The sequence below is a fragment of the Lynx rufus genome, unplaced genomic scaffold (assembly GCF_022079265.1).
Source record: "Lynx rufus isolate CCGP_SWC_20201006 ecotype Redwood Valley unplaced genomic scaffold, mLynRuf1.p SCAF_9, whole genome shotgun sequence".
In the NCBI taxonomy this organism is placed as follows: Eukaryota; Metazoa; Chordata; class Mammalia; order Carnivora; family Felidae; genus Lynx; species Lynx rufus.
The window spans coordinates 101,611,135-101,634,455 of NW_025814897.1; the positions used below are offsets into that span (position 1 = coordinate 101,611,135).

The 23,321-nt window shown below is 36.5% G+C and overlaps 3 protein-coding genes across 4 annotated transcripts; all 3 read left to right on the plus strand.

Annotated features, from left to right (window-relative positions):
- Positions 1-3,151: 3,151 nt before the first annotated feature.
- Positions 3,152-7,262, plus strand: LOC124505487 (olfactory receptor 8J2). Of its 2 annotated transcripts, XM_047071451.1 has the most exons (2): positions 3,152-4,058; positions 7,252-7,262. In XM_047071451.1, exons 1-2 carry the CDS (start codon positions 3,152-3,154, stop codon positions 7,260-7,262), a joined length of 918 nt encoding a protein of 305 aa, XP_046927407.1. The 2 variants fall into 2 exon arrangements, with proteins under 2 accessions (XP_046927407.1, XP_046927406.1); XM_047071450.1 differs by lacking the exon at positions 7,252-7,262 and having other exon boundaries at positions 3,152-4,099.
- A 6,097-nt stretch (positions 7,263-13,359) lies between these two features.
- Positions 13,360-14,301, plus strand: LOC124505579 (olfactory receptor 8K3-like). Its single transcript, XM_047071563.1, has one exon. The coding sequence runs from the start codon at positions 13,360-13,362 to the stop codon at positions 14,299-14,301; it is 942 nt and encodes a 313-aa protein (XP_046927519.1).
- A 7,012-nt stretch (positions 14,302-21,313) lies between these two features.
- Positions 21,314-22,303, plus strand: LOC124506055 (olfactory receptor 8K3-like). The gene has a single exon (XM_047072062.1). The coding sequence runs from the start codon at positions 21,314-21,316 to the stop codon at positions 22,301-22,303; it is 990 nt and encodes a 329-aa protein (XP_046928018.1).
- Positions 22,304-23,321: the final 1,018 nt, after the last annotated feature.

Sequence of the window (23,321 nt, forward strand, 5' to 3'; positions counted from 1 at the left end):
GAGGCTTGGTCTCAGGCCACAGTGTTTGGCAAAAATCAAGGAATTTTCAGAATGTTGGAAGGTGCCTACAACTGGCACTGGTGCATTTTTTTTGTCACTTTAACGTACCTATGGAAAGTCCTATGCTTTTCCATACAAGAGTAAGCTTAGGAATCCTTTGCTTCATTCTAGGCCATTGGATAAGTTCTTTGTTGAAACTGCATGAAAAGAAAAAGATTCCATTGAGTTAAGAGATAGAAGTGATTCCATTAGTGATAGTGAAAGTCATTCTACACAATAACCCTCCTCTCTCTTGTCTCCCTCACACCAGCCACGAAGGTTTACAAAGGTAAGTGCAGGTGAATTTGTTTCTTTGTCTTTATAAGTTGTCTTTTATTTATTATTTTGTATTACAGTATTGTAATCATTTTCATACAAATATTTTTGGGTTGTGGAACAAACCACCTGAGTTTCCATTACTTCTTATGGAGAAATTCGCTTTGATATACAAGTGCTTTGGATTACAAGCATGTTTTCAGAACGAATTGTGCTCTCAAGCCAAGGTTTTACTGTATTTCTTTTCAAAAACAAATTTGAAAAAATATGTGTAAAAAACTAATGTAACTAATCAGAAACAATTTTGTCAGAAACACTTCTGAAGAAAGAGGAGAAAAATATTTTATTTCAGTGACTTATATCTCTAGAAACAAAAACCCAGCTTTGCCATTAATAATATTTCACTAGAAAAGGAAAATAATAGCTACTGATACACGCAAATATATCTGTTTAAAAGTTAATTGCATGAATTCATAGTAGGCAACATATAATTAATGTTGTTAGTGGTTTCTCTTTTGCCTTTGTGAATATAAGTATACGTTTTTGAATATATTATTTCTCAAAGTGAAACATGCACTGAGCTGCAAACAAATAAATGTTTTGTATAAAGTGAATGTCGCCACTCAGTTTTCAACAATAAACTTGCCTGTGCATTTCTTTTCGGATGCGGTGGTAGGGGAAAAATGATACGGGGTATCTAGTGCAACCCAATTGTTTGTATAAGCTCATCAGACATATATTTGATTTATGGAATACAGTATGTTTTTTAATTTTAAATTTTTTAAATTCTTTTGTTCAGTTAGAGACAGAGTGTGTGTGAGTGGGGGAGAAGGGCATAAGGAAAGAGAGAGAGAGAAAGAGAGGAGGACAGAGGGAGACAGAGAGAGAGAGAGAGAAAGAGAGAGAGAGGGAGAGAGAAATCTTAAGCAGGCTCCATACCAGGACCCTGGGATCATGACCTTAGCGGAAATCAAGAGTCAGATGCTCAAATGACTGAAACACTCAGGTGCACCTGGAATACAGTATCTTTCATTAGACAAACAAACATCACAGATTTAAGAAAGAATAAGGTTGTGGGAGAACACATCCTGATTTGTTTGTTAAATAGATAGCTAGAAATCACATGTCCCAGTTGCTTGGATATGCACAATGATAATTCACTTCCTATTCCTATTTCAACTATGAATTCCTCAGTCAGGTACAATGGATTACTAGGACACAAACAGGAAACCGCTATAGAAAATTGTTCAAAACATGCTAATAACAATAATTGCTGGCACCAATTATTTTGCATTTATTGTTATCAGTCTCTGTAGTAACCTGTGCTTGCGTATTATCTCATTACATTTACACGACGAAAGCATATAAATGCTTGATAAAAATCACAAACTAGTAATTGGTGGACTAACATCCAACCAACCAAGTAACCATACAAACAAGCAAACAAAACACATAAAGCAAAACCGTAAAGCTGTACAATTTGCCAATATCCTATATAGACTCCTTGAGTCTTAATTTCATTGAGTTTCAACTGTCTCTTCAGACAAAGAAATAATTACAACCATCTTCTAGGACACTCTTGCAGAATAATGAGAGCATTATTTTGAAATGGCTAGCATAGTTCTGGGTCCAGAGCACATACACTACATACTGAATAATGTTAGCAATCTTCTCCATATATTTCTCTGTACAAGTAACACAAGATGATCTAATTTGAGCAAAACAAAAGAAATATTTTTTAAAACATCGAAACAGGTCTTAAATAATTGATTTGACTTAAATTTTATTTATTTTGAGAAATAAGAGCATGAACAGAGGAAGGACAGAGAGAGAGGGAGACTGAGAACTCCGAGCAGGTTCCACGTTGTCAGTGCAGAGCCTGAGGAGGGGCTCGAATTCACAAACCATGAGATCCTGACTTGAGCCGAAACCGAGAGCTGGATGCTTTACCAACTGAGCCACCCAGGCACCCCAAGGCCTTAAACAATTTAAAGGATAGAGGTATAAGCTGGGAAAAGAAAGGGCTGCCAGAGCACAATAATAGAGAACCATCAGAGCAGGTATGTCAGAATGAGAGAAAGGACTAGTTTATTTGGCCAAAGAAATGTGATTTTTTTTTTAAATTAAGTTTCAGAATGGCACTAAGAACGAAGACTACTGAGAGGTAGTCTGTCGGTGGACAGATGAAGCAGTGAGGTGTGGTAGAAACTGATAAGAGAAAAAACAGCATAGGCAAAATATTTCCTATGGAAATATTGAAATTCCCAAGGGTGACGACATGGAATGGGCTAAAGAGAAAAACCAGTGGCAGCTAATGAAAAACTAACTGAATGTTAGTGAAAGTCACTCTGGCTCATCAGCTTCTTATAGGTACCTATCTTTTATCACAGGAAATATACACAGAGCCTGTGTATATATGGAAATATATACAGGCATGAATACACACACACACACACACACACACACACATATATTCTTCCAATATTATAATCAATACATTTAATACAGTCATAAAACATTAATACATGTAATAATATAATTACATATATTCATCCAATAAGCTATATCTAACACTGAATAAAAAAATGAAAGCTTGGTAAAACAGTGTTAAGAAACTGAAATTGGTTTTCAGAGTGTTCATATTTTTCAATTTTGTGAAAGAATTGGAACAAAAAAATTAAGATCTGACACTTTTAAGTGTTTGTGACAAACACTTAACAAAAGAATCCGATTTAAATAAAACATCTTACTTTCTAGCATCTACCAGAAAAATCTATCTCATCATCTATTAATCTCCTTCCATTTTCTCCTTTAGAAGATGAAAACCACCAAATAAATGGCCCAAGGGAATCTCACCCCAGTGACTGAGTTCATTCTCACAGGAGTCTCAGACCTCCCAGAGCTCCGAATTCCACTCTTCTTTGTTTTCCTGGTGATCTATGGGTTCACTGTGGCAGGGAATCTGGGCATCATCACCCTCACCAGTGTTGACTCTCAGCTTCAAACCCCCATGTACTTCTTCCTCAGGCACTTGGCTATCATCAATCTTGGTGATTCTACTGTCATTGCCCCAAAAATGCTGGTTAACTTCTTGGCTTCAAAGAAGACCATATCCTACTATGGATGTGCAGCCCAACTGGGTGGGTTCTTAGTCTTTATTGTGGCTGAGATTTTCATGCTAGCTGTAATGGCCTACGACCGCTACGTGGCTATTTGCAACCCCCTGCTCTACGGGGTGGTGGTATCTCCACAGACCTGTCTGCTGCTGGTATCCCTCACATACCTCTACAGTCTGACCACAGCACTGACCGTCACCTCCTGTGTGTTCTCTGTATCATACTGCTCTTCCAATGTAATCAATCATTTTTACTGTGATAATGTCCCTTTGTTGGCATTGTCCTGTTCTGATACCTACATTCCAGAAACAGCAGTATTTACCTTTTCAGGGACCAATTTGCTTTTCTCTATGATTATTGTTCTAATTTCCTATTTCAACATTGTCCTTGCCATTTTGAGGATACGTTCCTCAGAGGGTCGACAAAAAGCCTTTTCCACCTGTGCCTCCCACATGATGGCTGTCACTGTGTTCTACGGGACCCTTCTCTTCATGTATTTGCAACCAAGGAGCAACCACTCATTGGATACTGATAAAATGGCCTCTGTCTTCTACACCCTGGTGATACCCATGCTGAATCCCCTCATTTACAGCCTAAGGAACAAGGATGTGAAGGATGCATTGAAGAGTTTCCTAAATAAGGCATGTCAGTCTTTCAAATTCATGTAAATTTAAAATTACAGGTGTCTTCTTTTAAGGGTTTTTATTTGCTCCTGAAAAGCTAATCTCTGCTAAATGCATAGACAATAAATAGTTAAAAATTCTATCAATTTCAATGGTAAAATCTTAACCCTTTCGATTCCAACCTCAAATACGCAACTCTCCCTAATACAAAATGTATTAGTTGACCAAAGAAAGTACATTTATTTAAATAGTAAACAATGATTTGAAAATAAGCATATTTTAGAGCTCAACACAACCTGTTACTGGGTTTTTAGGATTTCTAATCAAGGAGGAGAAAGTCTGGGAGCTTGGAAGTTGGTTAAGAGTCACGTTATCTTCCTCACCAAATATTTGTTTTGTTCAGCTGTTAAAAGTTTTATTTTTACTTGTTGCAGTATTTTATTGTTCAATTTCTTAACCTTTTAGAATACATTTTTATCTTGCACTTAACATAAATTTAAATCACCTTTCAGGGAAAATAAAAACCAAACAAGAATGCTTAGATATACATGGAAATAGGACACGTGGGAAAACAGAAAAAGAAAACCCAAAAGAGGATTCCACTTTTTCATTCTTCTCATGTGGTGCATGTACACAAAGGAAAATGTTGATATTCATACCAATGTGACATAAAATCAATATTTCCATGTCATAATCTCATAACAAACACTCATGTAGAGTTCATTGTCTGTATTATTGAACTATAACAACAAACACCACATCTTTTAGCATGTTTATTTAGTGTGCTTTGAAGTAAAGTGTTATTAGAACAAAAACAAAGCCAGTGTTCTCAAAGTGACACCAGTTCTCAAGGGCACCATGACCACACACACACACACACACACACACACAGTTAACAGTCATTATGTGTCATATCTCTGTCTGTACATGTAAAATGCTGCTAATTTACAATAGACTAAGGAAGACTGGTCAGGGCATGCAAGGGAATGCAAGGTCAGGCAATGTTTATGATTAAAGTAAATTCAGGAAATATTCAGGGAAGTCAGAAACAAGCCAAATACAGGAACCATGACACTCAGATCCATGAGCTAATTTCTAACTTTAGTCATGAATAAAGAGCAAAGCTGAAAACATAAAGTCACCCTGTATGATGGATACTTCTGGTCTCATTTTACATAGCAGGGAACATCACACTTCTGGTGGTTGCACATGGGCATTTTTGGTGGGTACGTGGGAGCATATTCTAAAACATTATGTCTGTCTCATTCACTATTACTCACAAAAGCTTACATACTATATACCCTTTCTGCATGCATTACCTACAAAATTTGTCCTAAACAAAGTATACACAAAGCCTTCTTTGAAATAAGGAAACGACAAAGCATTTGGCTCAAAGGTTCCAAAGTGTATGCGTACATACACATGCACTCACATATCACTTGTACACATTTATCAGAAATGATGAATCAACATAATCAACCAACCAGGCAGGCACATCAGCCCAGCACCAAGCTTCCATGGAATAAGATAGGGAAAATAATTTATATGTCAGCTTTGATCTCCAATTGATCAAACCTCATCCTGTGAGATGTTAAGTCACCTGTGTGTGCTTCCAGCTTCTCCCTACCTAACTGCTCTGCAGTTTCCATGGCATGGGTGTCCAGAGACAATAAGATCCCCCTAGTGGTGAGGGGGGAGAGAAGATGCAAGACAGTCATAAGACAAAGTCTGACCACCTATAAAGCTAGGACAAACTTCAAATGACACCACAAGGCCCCTCATTCTGCAGCTGCCACAGAGGCAGTAGACTGACCTGACTCTGTAGGTAGGGATGCTCAGGGCAGAGAGCATCTCAAGTGCATAAATCTTGGGTGGCCCACCCTGAATCTTCTCAAGACCATGAAAATAAGAAAAACCATCAAACTTTCCCAAATTCTGCAGAGCAAATGCCATTTCATAAATTCAAACCCAAAAACTTACTGAAGGACTATTTTCACAGCAGCTCATTATGCTTTGAAACACCATGATCATACGCCTTAATATTTTACTTATGTCCCAAGACATATATCTAGTATTAAATATTGCCAACTATATCAATAATCTAATAGATAACAGAGATTGGTATGATTCTGATTTTTTTTCAATGCAAAAGTTATATTGAGGAATTGTAAGTCTTCCAATGGAGATTTTTTTTTAATCACTTAAGGTTTATATAAGTTTGGTTTGATCTATTAATGTCATCTGCCTGGAAGTCCAGAAGCATTCACCAGATGTAAACATGCCATAGGTCACATCTATCAACTCTCCTTTTCAAATGGCTATTTCCACAAGCCACCTCCATGGCAATGAAAAAATATTGTTAAGGAAATCATTCAAAAAAGAAGTGACTTCACTGTAAATATGGGTGGAGGGAGGCAAAAAAGAGATTTCTATGATAGCATCAGGTTTCTTTTGCTTAGAGAAACTTAGCTAAAGCCCAACAAAATAATTCTCCACTGCTTTTCTTATATCATCAGACTTAAACCTTATACTAGTTCCTTGTCTTACTCCCTCTTTGTTCCACCTTTCTTTTCTCTCTGTGTCTCAATAAAAGCTACAGATATTTTTTTTTCTTCTTTCCTTCTGTGCAAGGCAGAAGTACTGCTTATGAAGCTTGATATTCTTCCACAAATTATGCCCTGTGGCACTGTCTAAGCTTCTGTCCAGGATTGGTTTTGACTCTTTCAATAGCTAAACAGCCATTTTTACGAACAACCATTATTTGGGTTGGAGAAATTTTATTGACAGAATAGCTTTGGTAAACTTTTACCTCTGTACGCAAAATACAAGACTTTGAGTTACCTAAAATGTAAATATGAGTATATCTAGTTCTTAAAAAGCAAATACAATGGAGTATTACTTGGCCATAAAAAAGGATGAGATTGTTCAATTTGTGCCAACATAGAGAGACCTATGTAATAGGTAGTAATAGGTAAATAGTGTAATAAGTTTGACAGAGAAAGGCAAATTCTGTATGATTTCACTTACTTGTAGACTATCCAAACAAAACAAACGGACCAACAAACAGTTTCTTAAGTACAGAGAACAAACTGGTGGTTGACAGAAAGAAGGTATGTGAGGACATGAACAAAATACAGAGAGGGGATTAAGAGATACAAACTTCCTGTTATAAAATAAATAAGTCACAGATATGGAAGGTACTATATAGAGAATATATTCAATAATTTTGTAATAGTAATCAATGGTGATAATGGTGACTATCCTTATCATGGTGAGCACTGTGTAATGTATAGAATTATAGAATCAATATGTTAGACACCTGAAACTGATATAAAATTGCATGCTAATTCTATTTCAATTTAAGAAGCATCTGACTACAAAAGCAATTTTAGCTCTAATTGTCAGAAGAGGTTACTAATGATTTTTTAAATATAAAGTGCCAAAAAAGTACTTTAAAATGGCTATTTCAAAGATCTAATAGTTTTTGTGAATGATAAAGGTTATGAATGTTTGCACAATCACAAAAAGTGATCAAGACATGAACTCATGAGATTATATTACATTAATTTAAAACCTTTACGAAATATGTGGGTAAGATATTTTCATGTTAAGATATGGATGCCTAAAACATTGCATATTGATCACAGAATATATGACATTGGGGGAAAACTAATAGTTTCTTGATCTCTTTTGTAATAAATTTTCTCTCTGTTGGCTTCCTCTCTCACGATTTTTCGGCATTTTATCAGCATTGCATGGTCCACCAGAGGGAACTACAATCTCTGAAACAGAAAGGCGCTGTAGGAAGCATTCAGGGCAAGTGCACAGTGGTGGAGAGATTGTCTGCAGACGGGGAGATGCTCTGTTACCACAGGTGAGTCAGGCTACAACTCGGCCACTTCTCCACTCCTAACTGCCAGGAGGCTGAGATCCTGCCAGCCGGGTGCCCAGGAGGAAAAGCAAGATTTGGAGGTCATCCCCCAACCTCTGCCTCAAGATATGTGTCAGGGTTTTGTCACCTCGACAACTATTTTATCGGCATTATCACTGTTGTAGACATTCAAGTAGTAAGATTAATATTAAATTAAATTAAAATTTAATTTGATTAATATTAAATTAAATTAAAATTTAATTTAATAAATTAAAATTAACATGTATCTGTCTTTGTTATAATTTCTGAACTTCTTTGTTGGCATGGATTATACTTAGTGCATGTTTCTATTTCAAATCTAGACCAATATTTGGATTCCTTAAGGAAAATAATGTATTGGGGCGCCTGGGTGGCTCAGTTGGTTGAGCGGCCGACTTCAGCTCAGGTCATGATCTCTTGGTTCGTGAGTTTGAGCCCTGCGTCAGGCTCTGTGCTGACAGCTTGGAGCCTGGAGCCTGCTTCAGATTCTGTGTCTCCCTCTCTTTCTCTCTCTCTCTCTCTCTCTCTGCCCCTCCCCCACTTATGCTCTGTCTCTCTCTGTCTCTCAAAACTGAATAAACATTGAAAAATAATAATGAAAATAATGTATTACACCAAGAAAAACAATTTTATCTCTAAAAAGTTACATCTGATTTTAATTATTTGTTGCAACTTTTACCATTTGTACAAGTCAGACATATTCATAAATTAGATGTCCAGACTATGATGTGCTTGGATACTGATAGTGGAATATATATTAATGAAAGAAACCTTTAAGTAGAACTATCTTTATTTAAATAAATTAAATGTACCTATTTTTCCCAAGTCAGAGACACAGAAGATATATCACAGACATGTTCATTCATAGGTCAGTGGGGACCACACACACAAAGTTTTTAATTGTGGTGAGACATGTAAAAATCAAAAGTTGGTAACTAACTACATGCCTATTACTATGGGAGCAAACCTACTGTAAATCAGGTTATAGCAATTTTATTTAAATAGAAATCAACAAAATATTGGAATTCAGGTAATAAAATGAATATAATTCAAAAACATAATTGAGTGAGAACCTTAGATATCAATGAGCTATGTAATATGTTGTTCAATTTAGGGGCGCCTGGGTGGCGCAGTCGGTTAAGCGTCCGACTTCAGCCAGGTCACGATCTCGCGGTCCGTGAGTTCGAGCCCCGCGTGAGGCTCTGGGCTGATGGCTCAGAGCCTGGAGCCTGTTTCCGATTCTGTGTCTCCCTCTCTCTCTGCCCCTCCTCCGTTCATGCTCTCTCTCTGTCCCCAAAATAAATAAACGTTGAAAAAAAATAAAAAAAAAAATATGTTGTTCAATTTAAAGCATATGCCATATTTATTTTATAAAACTATATTCCATTGTAAAGACATTTATTAGTTTTTGTAAAGGAGGTACCTATGTGGAGAAGAGAAATACAAGTGGAGAGGGAAAATTAGTACTCAAGATATACATGGATGTGGAATTAAGGTGTCATGAACTCAATTTACTCCTTGAGGTTAGAAAAAGAAATAAATATAGGAGTTACACACATATTCATAACTTTTATTCCTTCTGAATCTTTTAAAACCCTATAGGCCATATTTGGATAATTGTGTCTTTATCCTCAGATATAAAATGTGGAAGAAGTCTTTGCAGGAAATGCCGAAAATATGTACTTTGTAGGTGATTAAGACATATAAGAAATAATCTATTAAATCCAGATACCTGAGTAAATGCAATAAAAATAACAACTAATAAGAGCAGGTGAACTGTAGGTGTAAACACACACACACACACACGCACACACACACACACACACAAAACAAACAAACAAAAAACATTTCCTGAATAGAGAAATCAAAGTTACTCTGGATAATTAGCAAACACCAGTAGCATCATTTCCTGTTCTCCGAGGCTTTGGGAATAACCAAGAAGTGCATTCAAGCTCCCAGGGGAATGTCGTGAAGGGAGGGGACACTCATAAATTCTTCTCACAGCAGTCAGGCTCATAATCGCATGGGGGAACAAGAAGCCAGTCCTCGCTTAGGGTAAGTAGATGTCACTGATTATAATGATTGCTAGATTAGCTGCAGCAATAATTTTTGATGGCTGTCTCCAATTTAAATGAAAGATATGAATATAGTCACCAATTCCAGACTCAGTAGATTCTATCAGGTATATTAATAACGTCTGTTCATAACCAGGTTTCTTTGGAGTAATGGCATATGCTTACCACTATTATTATGTTCATTGAAGGTGATAAGGAACGTCATTTTTATTTGTCATTATTCCTACATTTATGTTGAGATTCTAGACAATAAACATCCTGAAGGGGGAGTCAGCATTTTTTGCAAGCTCAGCTTAAAGTCACCCTCTCTCCTTCCCTCCCTCTCTCTTTCCCTCCCTCCTCTGAGTGGGAGAGCAATGTTCTCCATTTAACCAACCCATTTATTTCAGTTGAGGCTATTGGCAAAATGTTACAGAATATCGACTTGAGATTGGGTGCTTACATTTGCATAAGAGAACATCCTGAGACTCATGTCCATCCTCCTGGTCCTGGTACAGCTCTCGAGTTTCTGCTTTCATCTAATAAGAGTCAGGTGTGATGCTCAATTTCCTTGTTTCTTTTCAGGCAGTGCTTGGTTAGGGCTGGTGGGAGGAGGGCCACTTAATACTTACTCCATTGAATTTCAGAAGAACTCCAGGGTTTGTAAAATCACAATAAAATGGATGTTGGGATGAAGAGGTTTGGCCAACTGTACGAACTACTGTGGATTAGTCCTTTCTTTGGGTATAATTTTTGTAGCTTCAGGCATTAGACTTTGTCATTTGTTTGGTTGTCGCTAGTGAATGTTTGTTATTGCTTTGCTGTCGATATTTTGTTAATTTGAATAGATTTTTGGGTAGAGAAAATTTTGTGAAGTAGTTTTACCTCCCAAATTAAACTTGAATTTTTTATTTGTGGGCAACCAGAGGTTCTAGTTTTTAAGGTTATAAAAGGTTAACATTTTAAGGTTATAAAAGTTTAACCTTTTCTTATAATGTTAAGTCCTTGACCTTGTAAGGATGAGCAAATATCCGATTTCTTCATCCTATAGAGGGATAAACATTTTCCCTAGCTCCACTGAATAGTTCGATTTTGCATGCTTGTCCTAGCATGCTACTTCAGTCATAAACTATAGTTCTATACATTCATGGATCTTTTCCTGAAGTCCTTGTTCTGTTCCACTGATGTATGCCATATTGTTTCAATAATTACAGCTTTATAATTTTACCATTTGGTCTTTTCAAAATGTCTTGCTTATTCCATATAATTTGTATTTTCTCAATGCCTTTGAAATCATTTGCAAATTCTACAAATATCCTTAGATTTCAATTGTAAGGGCATCGAGAAAATAGACTAATTTCAGCAGAATTGACATTTTGTCAGTGCATTATGCAATCTAGGAACATAGTATTTGTACTAATTTATTTAAGGCTTCTATAATGTTTCCATAAAATATTTTAATTTTTCTCCTTTTAAGAGTAGGTTCTGTCTAGTTTTTATAAGATATCCTACCATTATGGAATTTTCTTTTTATTCTTAAGTTTTATATCTTTTATCTATCCTAAATATTATTGATTCCTCATCTACTCAAATGGTCATTTTGTTTTCTAATTCATTCTGATAATGTGGTGAATTCTAATTATAGATTTTCCAAAATTAATCCTTCCAGCCAAACATGGAATCAACACAGCTTGAATAAATGTTTTATACTTCTTATACATTTTTAAAAGTGATACCAATAATATATTAGTATTGTTTAGGGTTTTATATCTATATAAGTGAAATTATAGGCCTGAATATATTGTGGTTTTTTAAATTATATTTTTATTTTTTAAATCAAGATTTTGTGCCTCCTAGAATGAGTCACACTGTAGTCCTCACATCTTATATATTGGAGAGTTTGAAATGATTTTTTTCCCCACAAAACTTTGGAAGCACCTACCTTTAAAAACAATCTGAAGGAGAAAAGAGTTGGAAAAGTAGAGGTATATAAAGTTCAATCCTTAAATTCAATGTGTTAGAACCAACCATTTTATGTATTTTTATGGAAGATGAAATAAAGGGGTAAGAATTGTATTCAAATTAAAATATAGTAAATATATTCCATGCAATATTATTTTCCAGTCTCTAAGTCATTTGAAATAGCACTGCCTACTTTGGAGTGACATTTCTCTTTGTTGAATCACTATTTTATAGCAGTTTTCTGGATAATTTTAGGGGGTACATTAACAAATACATTTTAATAATTTTTATTTGCTTTAATATGTGCTAGAAAACTGTAACTATAACATTAAGCCAACATCAGAGGTATTAGTTCTTAGGTCAAAGCAAATGTGAGAATGACACCTAGTGTTTTTCTCATATTGAGTAACTTCTAAATGCAGGTCTCACTTGGTATGCAACACAGCAAAAATCATAAACGGAAAAAAAAACACATACATGTGCTGAAATTTCACATGCACTGTTCTAGAGAAAATAAAAGTTACTTATGTATGTTACAGTGCACATGTTGGGGACTTCTGCAAAATAGCTATCTTGTCTATCCTCAAAAAATCATCAACAATATTTAAAGCTCATAAAAGCATACTGAAATGATAATATGATTTCAAAAATGAAATGAATGGTGGAAGGGGAATACCATTAGTATGCAGAGAAAGTAAATCAAAGTCTATTCAATTAGTTAATCACGGTTTTCTCTGGAGGTTGAGACTAAGGTTGCAAGGGCAAGGAGTAGAGGGCATTCCTTTTATTATAATTCCTTCCAGTTTTTAAGCGAAAAACATTTCTAAAAAAGATATCAGGATTCCCACTCAAGATCAAACGTTTCTAATGATGCATTGTTGACAGAGTCATAAAGGGGTTGTATATATTTGATAACTGTAGCTAGCATTTGGCACACAAAAAAATGGCTACTATATATCTTAGGTTATAACACTTTCTAAATTTGGTTCCAGCTTCAATGTTGGCGGTGACTCTTGTTTCAAGTCACCTCATCTAAATTTTTTTTTAGTGTTTAATTAAGAGACAGAGACAGAGCGTGAGTCGGGAAGGGGCAGACAGAGAGGGAGGCACAGAATCCAAAGCGGGCTCCAGGCTCTGAGCTGCCAGCACAGAGCCAGACATAGGGCTCAAACCCACGAACTGTGAGATCATGACCTAAGTCGAAGTCAGACGCTTAAGTGACTAAGCCACTCAGGCGCCCCTTAAGTCACCTCATCTAAAAACTTGGATTTGTCTTACCCATAATGACTTTGGGTTCTAAAATGGGAACAGATGCTGTCTCCAGAATCTCAAGGACTCTTGTGATGTTTCTCCCACAGCATTCTTCCTTCATGGCCAGGATGAACCAACCAAATCAAACAGTGCTAACAGAATTCATCCTAATGGGAATTACAGACCGGCCTGAGCTGCAGGCTGCCATCTTTGGACTCTTCCTCAGCATCTATGTGATCTCAGTGGTGGGCAACCTGGGCATGATCATCCTCACCAAGGTGGACTCCAGGCTACAAACACCCATGTACTTCTTCCTCAGACACCTGGCTCTCACTGATCTGGGTTATTCAACAACTGTAGGACCAAAAATGTTAGTCAATTTCATAGCTAATCAAAACACAATCCCTTATAACTGGTGCGCCACACAGCTGGCTTTCTTCATCTTGTTCATCATCAGCGAGCTTTTCATTCTGTCAGCAATGGCCTATGACCGCTATGTGGCCATCTGTCATCCTCTGCTTTATATGGTTGTTATGTCACAAAAGGTGTGCTGGGTGCTCGTGGCTGTCCCCTATGTCTACAGTGCCTTTCTTTCTCTGATAATCACCATAAAGATTTTTATGTCATCCTTTTGTGACCATAATGTCATTAGACATTTTTATTGTGACAATCTTCCCTTATTAACTTTGTTGTGCTCAAGCACACGTGACATTGAGTTGATAATACTGATCTTTTCAGCATTTAATTTGGTGTCTTCTCTTCTGATAGTGCTTGTCTCCTACATCTTGATCCTGATGGCCATCCTCAGCATGAACTCTGCACAGGGCAGGCACAAGGCCTTCTCCACCTGTGGATCCCATATGACAGTGGTCGTTGTATTATATGCAACTCTATTCTTCATGTACGTGCAACCCAAATCCAGTCATTCCTTTGATACTGATAAAATTGCCTCTGTATTTTATACTTTGATAATACCTATGCTGAATCCCATGATCTACAGCTTGAGGAACAAAGAGGTAAAAGGTGCCCTGCGTCGGATATGGAAAAATCTGCACAAACTGCCTATGTAGAGTTCACTGTGAACTACGTATACAATAAATTAGTTTATAGACTATTGTTGATTATATGCCATAGGCCTTAGAAAGGACTAATGTATAAAAGTCACGGAAAACTAGAATTGTTTTTCCCATTTTCAATGTATAGATGTTTCAGTAATGATGATCCTTCTGATATCATTTTTGGTTTCAGTGGAGGTGACTGAAGTCCAGACTACTATTCTCACATTCCTAAGTACTTATGTTACAATTGAAGACAACTTGTATTGTTTCTTGGGTTTGTTGTAATACATTTCCCCTTAGATATTATTATCTAAAAGGCTTTCTAATGTCTTTGCCTAAATGTTAAATAAATGCTAGTCCCCACCACAATGGCATATGGCATATAGAAGATGGCAACTATTGGGGCACCTGGGTGGCGCAGTCGGTTAAGCGTCCGACTTCAGCCAGGTCACGATCTCGCGGTCCGTGAGTTCGAGCCCCACGTCAGGCTCTGGGCTGATGGCTCAGAGCCTGGAGCCTGTTTCCGATTCTGTCTCCCTCTCTCTCTGCCCCTCCCCTGTTCATGCTCTGTCTCTCTCTGTCCCAAAAATAAATAAACGTTGAAAAAAAAAATTTAGAAGATGGCAACTATTGTTCCTGTTGGGGGAAATACACACAATAATGAATAATCAATTATATCTACCTTAATGACACTTGAACTCTATCCTCTTGTTGTGGGAAGCATCTCAGCTTTTATTAAGCGATATGTGTACCTGTATATGCTTGGGGAAAGCAGAAATAAAAGTGTATTTATTTTCAGGCGGCATAATTGTTTACATTAAAATTTCAAAAACTGTTCATGCTGAAACATTAGAAATAATAACTGAATTTTGCAAGGTTAGTGCACATTAAGTCAGCATATTAAAGATCAGATTTGTTTTTTTGCTTTACAATAACAAAAAAAAAGGTAAAAGTAAAGTTTTAAACTATCAATTACACTAGAAATGAAAAGTCTATAATACTTAGGGAAAATTTAATGAGCAAGTTGCATCACATCTCTGCTACGAACTATAAAAACATTACTGAATTATTAAAGAAGTCATAAATGTAGCATATACCATACCATTGCTGAGAAGAAGTAAATGTTGCATGGTAGTTAGTTTTCCCTAAATTATTCTATATATTTAATGTAGTAACAATCAAAACTGCAGCAGCATTTTTTAATAGTCAAGTTGATTTTAAAGATTACGTGGAAATCCAAATATCTAGAATATTATAGAAGAAAGAATACAGAGGCATTCCAATAACAGATACCAATTTCTTTAATTAAGCAATATTATTTTAATGTGTAAACATTAATAAACTAGATAGTTTTAAATTATTATAGAAACTATTTTTTAATCTTCCTTTCTTCATTCTTTCATTCTTTTTCCTTCTTTATTTTAGAATTATGGAAGCTGATTATAAACTTAATTAAGAGAGGCAAAATGCCAAAAATACAAAGATAGTTTGAAGAAAGATTAAAGTTACAGGAGTTATACTACCAGATTTCATGACCTATTACAAAGCTATAGTAATTAAATTTCTTTTTTCCTAATTGGTATAGCCGCTGTGGAAATAGTGGCTCTAAAAACTTAAGAGGTTCCTCTAAAATTTAGAAATGAAAATGCCACATGATCCAAGAATGTCATTACTGGGTATTTACCCTAAGAATATAAAAGAATACAAAAACACTAATTCAAAAAGTTATATGCACCTCTATAGTCACTGCAGTAGTAGTTACATCAGCCAAAATATGGAATCAGCCCAAGTAGCCACTGTTAGATGATAGAATAAAGAAGATGTGGAATTTATACACAATGGAATATTACTCAGCCTTAAAATGGATGAGATCTTGGTTAAGCATCCGACTTTGGCTCAGGTCATGATCTCATGGTTCATGGGTTCGAGCCCCACGTTGTGCTCGATGGCACAAAGCCCGCTTGGGATTCTGGTTCATCTTCTCTCTGCCCCTCCCCCACTTGTGCTCTGTGTCTCTCTATCAAAAATAAATAAATGTAAAAAAAAAAAAAAAAAGGATGAGATCTTGCCATTTGTGCCAACATGGGTAGACACAGGAAGTATTATGGTAAGCGAAACAAGCCAGACCAAGAAATACAAATACCATATGATTCACTAATATACGGAATCTAAAAACAAACAATCAAATCAACAAACAAGCAAAGTCAGATGTAGACCTATCAATACGGAGAACAAATTTATGGTTGCCAGAGAGGAGGGGGATGGGGGATAGGCAAAAAAGCTGGGGTGGGGGGGGGAAGAGGAAGATACAGGCTTCCAATTATGGAATGAGTTAAGTTACAGGAATAAAAGGTACAGCATAGAAAATATAGTCAATGGTATTGACAGGTGGTAGCTACACTTGTGGTTAGCATAACATAATGGATAAACACGTTGATTCACTGTGTTTTACATCTGAGACTAACGTACATTGTGTGTCAATTACACTGCAATAAAAAAAAAAAAAAAAAAAAAAAAAAGGAAAGAGAACATTGTCCAGAAAACGGACCAAATGATTGATGGAATACAATAGTGACTTCAGAAACAGATCTACAAATACACTGTTACCTAACTTATGATGGATGCATCACTATTTTCTCAAAGAGGAAGAACGATATTTTCCATAAATACTCTTAGGCAATTTGTATATTTATTTGGAGAGAAAAAAAAGATCTGGGCATGTACCCAGTCCCTATACAGACTCAATTCTACTTGATTAAAGATCTCAATGTGAAATACAAACATCTAAAAGGAAAGAATAGTGAAACATCTTGGAGATATTGAAATATATAAAGCATTTTAAACAGACTTCATAAAACAATGGTTATCTAAGATTTAAAATGATTCATTTCACTGACTTAAGAAATTATGTTCATCACAATTAATAGTATGAGAAGGAAACTCTAACAGTGGGAAAAGATGCTTTTTTTTTAATTTTTTTTTTAGACGGTGTGGAGGGGCAGAGAGAGAGAGAAGAGAAAATCCCTATCTGTCAGCACAGAGCCCAACATGAGGCTCAAACTCCCAAACCATGAGATGATGACCTGAGCCAATATCAAGAGTCAGACTCTTAACCAACTAAACCATCCAGATGCCCAAGGGAGTATTTTTTTTTTAACATTTATTCACTTTTGAGAAATAGAGAGAGACAGAGAATGAGTGGGGGAGGGGCAGAGAGAGAGGGAGACACAAAATCCAAAGCAGTCTCCAGGCTCTGAACTGTCAGAGCCCCACCTGGGGCTTCAACCCATGGAGGGCGGGATCATGACCTGAGCTGAAGTCATATGCTCAACCAACTGAGCCACCCAGGCACCCCTAGATGCCTGAGGGAGAGGATACTTTTATCAGACCTACATAATCAGACAAATTGCGGACCAAGGATTTGTAAGCATAATATAAAGGTAACTGTTCCAAATCCATAAAGAGTAGAAAAGAAATACAATATGAAGATGACAAAAGGTATTGGTGTGGACATCAAGGATGTGGGAGTAGCTGTTTTTAATTACCATTTTCAAGAAATTCTTCTCTATATCAGGGCAAAATGTTTTTATAAACTATAAATTATTATCCTTAAAAAAATACATGACAGGGGTGCCTGGGTGGCTCAGTCCGTTGAGCGGCGGACTTCGGCTCAGGTCACCATCTCCCAGTGCGTGAGTTCGAGCCCCGCTTCAGGCTCTGTGCTGATAGCTCAGAGCCTGAAGCCTGCTTCAGATTCTGTCTCTCTCTCTCTCTCTCTCTCTCTGTCTCTCTCCCGTCCCCCACACATGCTCTGTCTCTGTCTTAAAAATAAATAAAACGTTTTAAAAAATTAAAAAAAATAAAGGTAACAAAAATAGATAAAAATAATTCACATTGTTAGCAGGCAGAAAAAGAATTATTCATGTGTGTGTGCACATGTGAGTGTGTGTGTTTAAGGGGACAGTTCATCGCAGACAGCAGACTGAAGGATTCTCCTGGGGTCCTGGTAATGTTTCAATTTTACTATCATCATAGCTGTTTGATCTGGATTCTGACTACACAGTTGTCTTGAATTTGCAAAAATGTATGATGCGTGCATTTGTTAATAAGTATATTATGTTTAAATAAGTTAAAACACCACAAAAAAGGGGAAAACAAGTACTTGTAAATTTTTACTTTTACTTGTAAATTTTTTTAATGATCTAGTAAGCATCATTCAATCATCTTCATTCTGCCCCCAGAGATAAACTCATAAAAAGCCATTGTAGTAGAAGAAGATCATTGAGGGTTGCAAGAACAATGAAAACATCTTTCCTACAAATACAACGATTTGATTCCAGATCGCTGGGTTACAGTAGAAAGACTTTACCAGGAGACATTGTGGAAAGGTATCTAACATAACTTTATTTTCAGGGGAATATAAAGATGTCCTGTAGAATTAGGAGATATACCACGCCTTTGTCTGATATTTTCAAACGCTTGAGGCATAATTAGCTTGTATTCTTTCTCCTCAGGGAGAGACTCAAAGGAGTAAAGTCATCCATAAATCCTTACTGGGTTGTGCCATGAACAAATGGGAGCCCAGAGATTTTCCGCCTCGCAGGTGAGCACACTGTAGCTGTCTCTGTGACTAACTCTGAGTCTAGTGACTCTTCAGGACCCCACCTCCCATTTACATTATTGTCCCCAAACCCCCAGCCGCTTCCATGATTTAATTATCTCTTTAACAGTTCTCTTTTGTTAACTGAAGTTTCTGGGCAAATACAAGGTTGTAAACATCTTTATTATAATTTTTGGTGAAAGCTAGACGTTTTCTAAGATGCAGCAAGGTTGTAATCATTGAATAGTGGGAGGAAAAAAAAGCAATCTCTGAAAAGGGAATTGGTTAAGAAATTCACACCCAAGACCTTAAGATTTTCCTGTTTAGTTTCTTTCACTTGGACCCTTAGTAAAATGTCAAATATGATACTATTATGCGTAGTTAATTGGATATTTTCAGAATTTCTAACTCAAATCACACATTTCCATAGTGGTTTCCAGTCCCTCTAAAGTAAAAGGATTGCCTCAATGTGTTTGTAACACTTGCAATTTGTTTCAAATACATCATGTGTTTCCCAAATTTATCAATGTCATTTTCAAACCATCCTTTTTAGTTGGAAGTGAGGTGAAAGCAAACTATTAAAGCATTGATATCAGTACGTAATGCCTCCATCACCCCGTAACATCTGATTAACAACAGGATTGCCCCTCTTCCTTACCTGTAAGCTTTGGAATAGTCTCTGAAATGCCATCAGATTATCCCTTAAATAACGAAAAGCACATCTCATGTAGATTGGAATTAAGATTAAAATATGTGCACATACAAATTTCAATAAAGAAGAATTCTTGCAAATTTTTAAAGCAGTAATATGTATTTTGATTACAATTACAGTGTATTTTCCACTTATTTAATAGTTTTTTTTTCTAAAACTCTATTCCCCCTTGAAAATTACTTTGATGTGTAAGTATATACATTTAAATCTATATTTTGTTGACCTTCCATGTTGAATATACTCATTGTCACCTAATTTAGTGTAAAAAGATGTATTTGGCAATAGGAGGGGGCAGGGCTGGGGAATAATTTAATTCTCTCACCTTTATCCTTAGGGTAGTTTTGTAGTGAAGGTCCAACGCTAATCTCATTGTGTTTTTTACATGTTTGAAGAAAAGTTGGGAGGGAAAAAAACAGATCTAAAAGGTAAGAACCAGGTTACCTTCAATAATCATACAAAGTAATGTAAATAGAACCACGTAAAATAAAGTTTAGTGTTTTACATAGAACTCTAAAGATAATTAGAAACACGCCATATCTTTTCTCATATATAAGGGGACTTGTATTTAGTAGCATGGATTTAAAAGAGAGCACACACTCTGATATTCTCATTTATTCCGTGAGATTTATGATGCTTTTAATATCCACCCGAAATACGTCCCTAACTGTATTGTCTCCTGAGAATGAATTTAGTGTTCCTGATCGCTAATCTGCTTTCTCTCTCTATGGATTCATCTCTTTTGGATATTTCATATAATGGAATTATATAATATAATACGCACAGATGTGCCCTTTTATACTTGGCTTCTTTTGCTTAGCACGTTTTGACTATCATGAACTGGTGTAACTCTTACGAATGCTGTCATGAACATTTACCTGCAAAGTTTTTGTATGAACTCTTGTGGTTGTCGGTACTTTGGGGGTACACATCTGGAAAGGAATTACTGGATCAGAATGGTAATTCTTAGCTTGACGTATGGAGTCACCGTCAAACTCCATCCATAGTGACTGTACTGTTTTACCTTCCCATTAATACACAAGGATTCTTATCTCTATACCCTTGTCAACCTTTGTGATTTTTTTTTCTTTTCTTATCTTTTCTTTTTTAAGCCACCTTATGACAAGCGAAGTGGTATCTCCTTGTGGTGTGGATTTGCATTGCCCTCATGGCTAATGATGTTGAATATCTTTTCATATGCCAATGTCCATTCACATATCTTCTGTAAGAAATGTCCTTCAACTTTTTTGCCTGGTTTTTTTTTGTTTAATTTGGGTAATTTTTCATTTAGATATTGGACTGTAAGAGTCCTTTGTATATTTTATATACTAGACACTTACCAGATAGAAGATTGACAATTTTTTTCATTATATGAGTTAATTTTTCATTCCGTAATAATGTCCATTAATGCATACAACTTGTCTGTTTTTTACATTTTGATAAATCCAATTTAGGAGATTTTAACTTTGTTGTTTGTTATTTTGCTGTCATATCTAAGAAAGCTATAAAGAGCTCAGCTAAGCTGAGAGAGGGAGAGAAAGAGAGAGGAAGAGAGAGAAAGAGAGAAATGAGCTGCCAGGTGCTGGAACAGACAATTACGGCCACAGGCCATAATGAAAGATTTAGGCCTTTAATCATTATTAAAATGGTCCTCTCAGTCATGTCATGAAAGTTAATGATTATTTTTGTATTTATTCCCAGTATAGGTTTCCCGAATGGCCTGTACAGACAAACAAAATCTAACACTGTTGAAAGAATTCATTCTAATGGGAATCACAGGACTCCCTGAGCTGCAGGCTCCATTATTTGGACTACTCCTCACTGTTTATCTGGTCTCAGTCGTGGGTAATCTGGGTTTGATCATCCTCACCAAGATAGACTCTAGGCTACAAACACCCATGTACTTCTTCCTCAGACACCTGGCTTTCACTGATCTTGGTTATTCAACAGCTGTGGGACCCAAAATGCTAGTAAACTATGCTGTAGATCAACATACAATCTCCTTCAATGGGTGTGCCACCCAACTCACTTTTTTCAGTATTTTTATCATTAATGAAATTTTCATTCTGTCAGCAATGGCCTATGACCGCTATGTGGCCATCCGTAACCCTCTGCTCTACACAGCTGTTATGTCACAAAGATTATGTCAGGTGCTAGTGGTAATGCCTTACCTCTATAGTGTCTCTTTGTCTTTGTTGACCATCATGAAAATTTTCCTTTCATCATTTAGTGATTATAATGTCATCAGGCATTTCTACTGTGACAGTCTACCATTGATAGCTTTGCTCTGTTCAGGCACCGATGAAATTAGATTGATAATTCTGATCTTTTCTGCTTTTAATTTGGTGTCATCCCTTCTCACAGTCCTTGTGTCCTACATTCTAATCTCTGTTGCCATCTTCAGGATGAACTCTGCAGAAGGCAGGCACAAGGCTTTCTCCACCTGTGGATCCCATCTGGCAGTGATTGCCTTATTCTATGGCACTCTATTCTTTATGTATGTGCAGCCGAAATCTACTCATTCCTTTGATACTGATAATATGGCCGCCTTATTTTACACGTTGGTTATACCCATGCTGAATCCAATGATCTACAGCTTGAGGAACAAAGAGGTGAAAAATGCCCTACGAAGAACTTGGAGAAAGTGTGCAAATATAGACATACTTCAGAGATATTGCAGGTTTGGTTCCAGTCCACCACAATGAAGCAAATTTCACGGTAAACCAAATTAAATGAATTTTTGGTTGTCCAATACATATAAAAGTTATGTTGACCCTGTATTATAGTCTGTTAAGTGTTTTTTAGCATTAAAGGTAATCATACAATGTGTATACTTTAAAAAAAAACACTGTATTGCTTGAAAATGCTGTCATCTGAGCCTTCAAAGTCATAATATTTTGCCTAGAGGGTCTTGCCTCCATCTTGATGGCTGCTTACTGGTCAGGGTGGTGGTTGCCAAAGGTTAGGGTGACTGTAGTATCTTCTGTTTTTTTTTAATTAAAAAAATTTTTAAATGTTTCTTTATTTTTAAGAGAGAGACAGAGACAGAGACAGAGCATGAGCGGGGGAGGAACAGAGAGAGAGAGAGGAGACACAGAATCCAAAACAGGCACAGAGCCTGATGCAGGGCTCAAACTCTGAATGGCAATATCATGACCTGAGCTGAGTCAGACACCCAACCAGCTGAGCCACCAGGCACCCCAACTGTGGTAATTTCCTAAAATAAGACAACAGTGAAGTGTGTTGCATTGATTGACTCTTCCTTTCATGAATAACTTCCCTGTAGTATGTGATGCTGTTTGATAGCATTTAATCACAGTAGAACTTCTTTTCAAAATGGAGTCAATCTTCTCAAACCCTGCTACTGCTCTATCGACCATGTGTGTGTCATATTCTAAATCCATATTCTAAATCCACTGTTGCCAGTTCAACAACCTTACAGCATCTTCACCAGGAGTAGACTCCACTTGAAGAAATCACTTTCTTGGTTCATGCATAAGAAGCAATTCTTTATCCATTAAAGTTTTGTCTTGAGATTTCAGCCATTCATTCACATCTTCAGGCTCCACTTCTGATTCTAGTTCTCTCACTATGTCTACCACATCTGCAATGAGTTCATCCACTGATGAAACAACTAACATTGTTTCAGCCTTGGACTATTGCTTGCATGGGTAGATTTCTGTGAAATTATGATTTGTGACTATATGCATGCTGAGGAAAGCA

Bases quoted from the DNA above. Each gene is read 5' to 3' on its own strand.
- LOC124505487 (XM_047071450.1), top strand. From the start codon at position 3,152: ATGGCCCAAGGGAATCTCACCCCAGTGACTGAGTTCATTCTCACAGGA.
- LOC124505579 (XM_047071563.1), top strand. From the start codon at position 13,360: ATGAACCAACCAAATCAAACAGTGCTAACAGAATTCATCCTAATGGGA.
- LOC124506055 (XM_047072062.1), top strand. From the start codon at position 21,314: ATGGCCTGTACAGACAAACAAAATCTAACACTGTTGAAAGAATTCATT.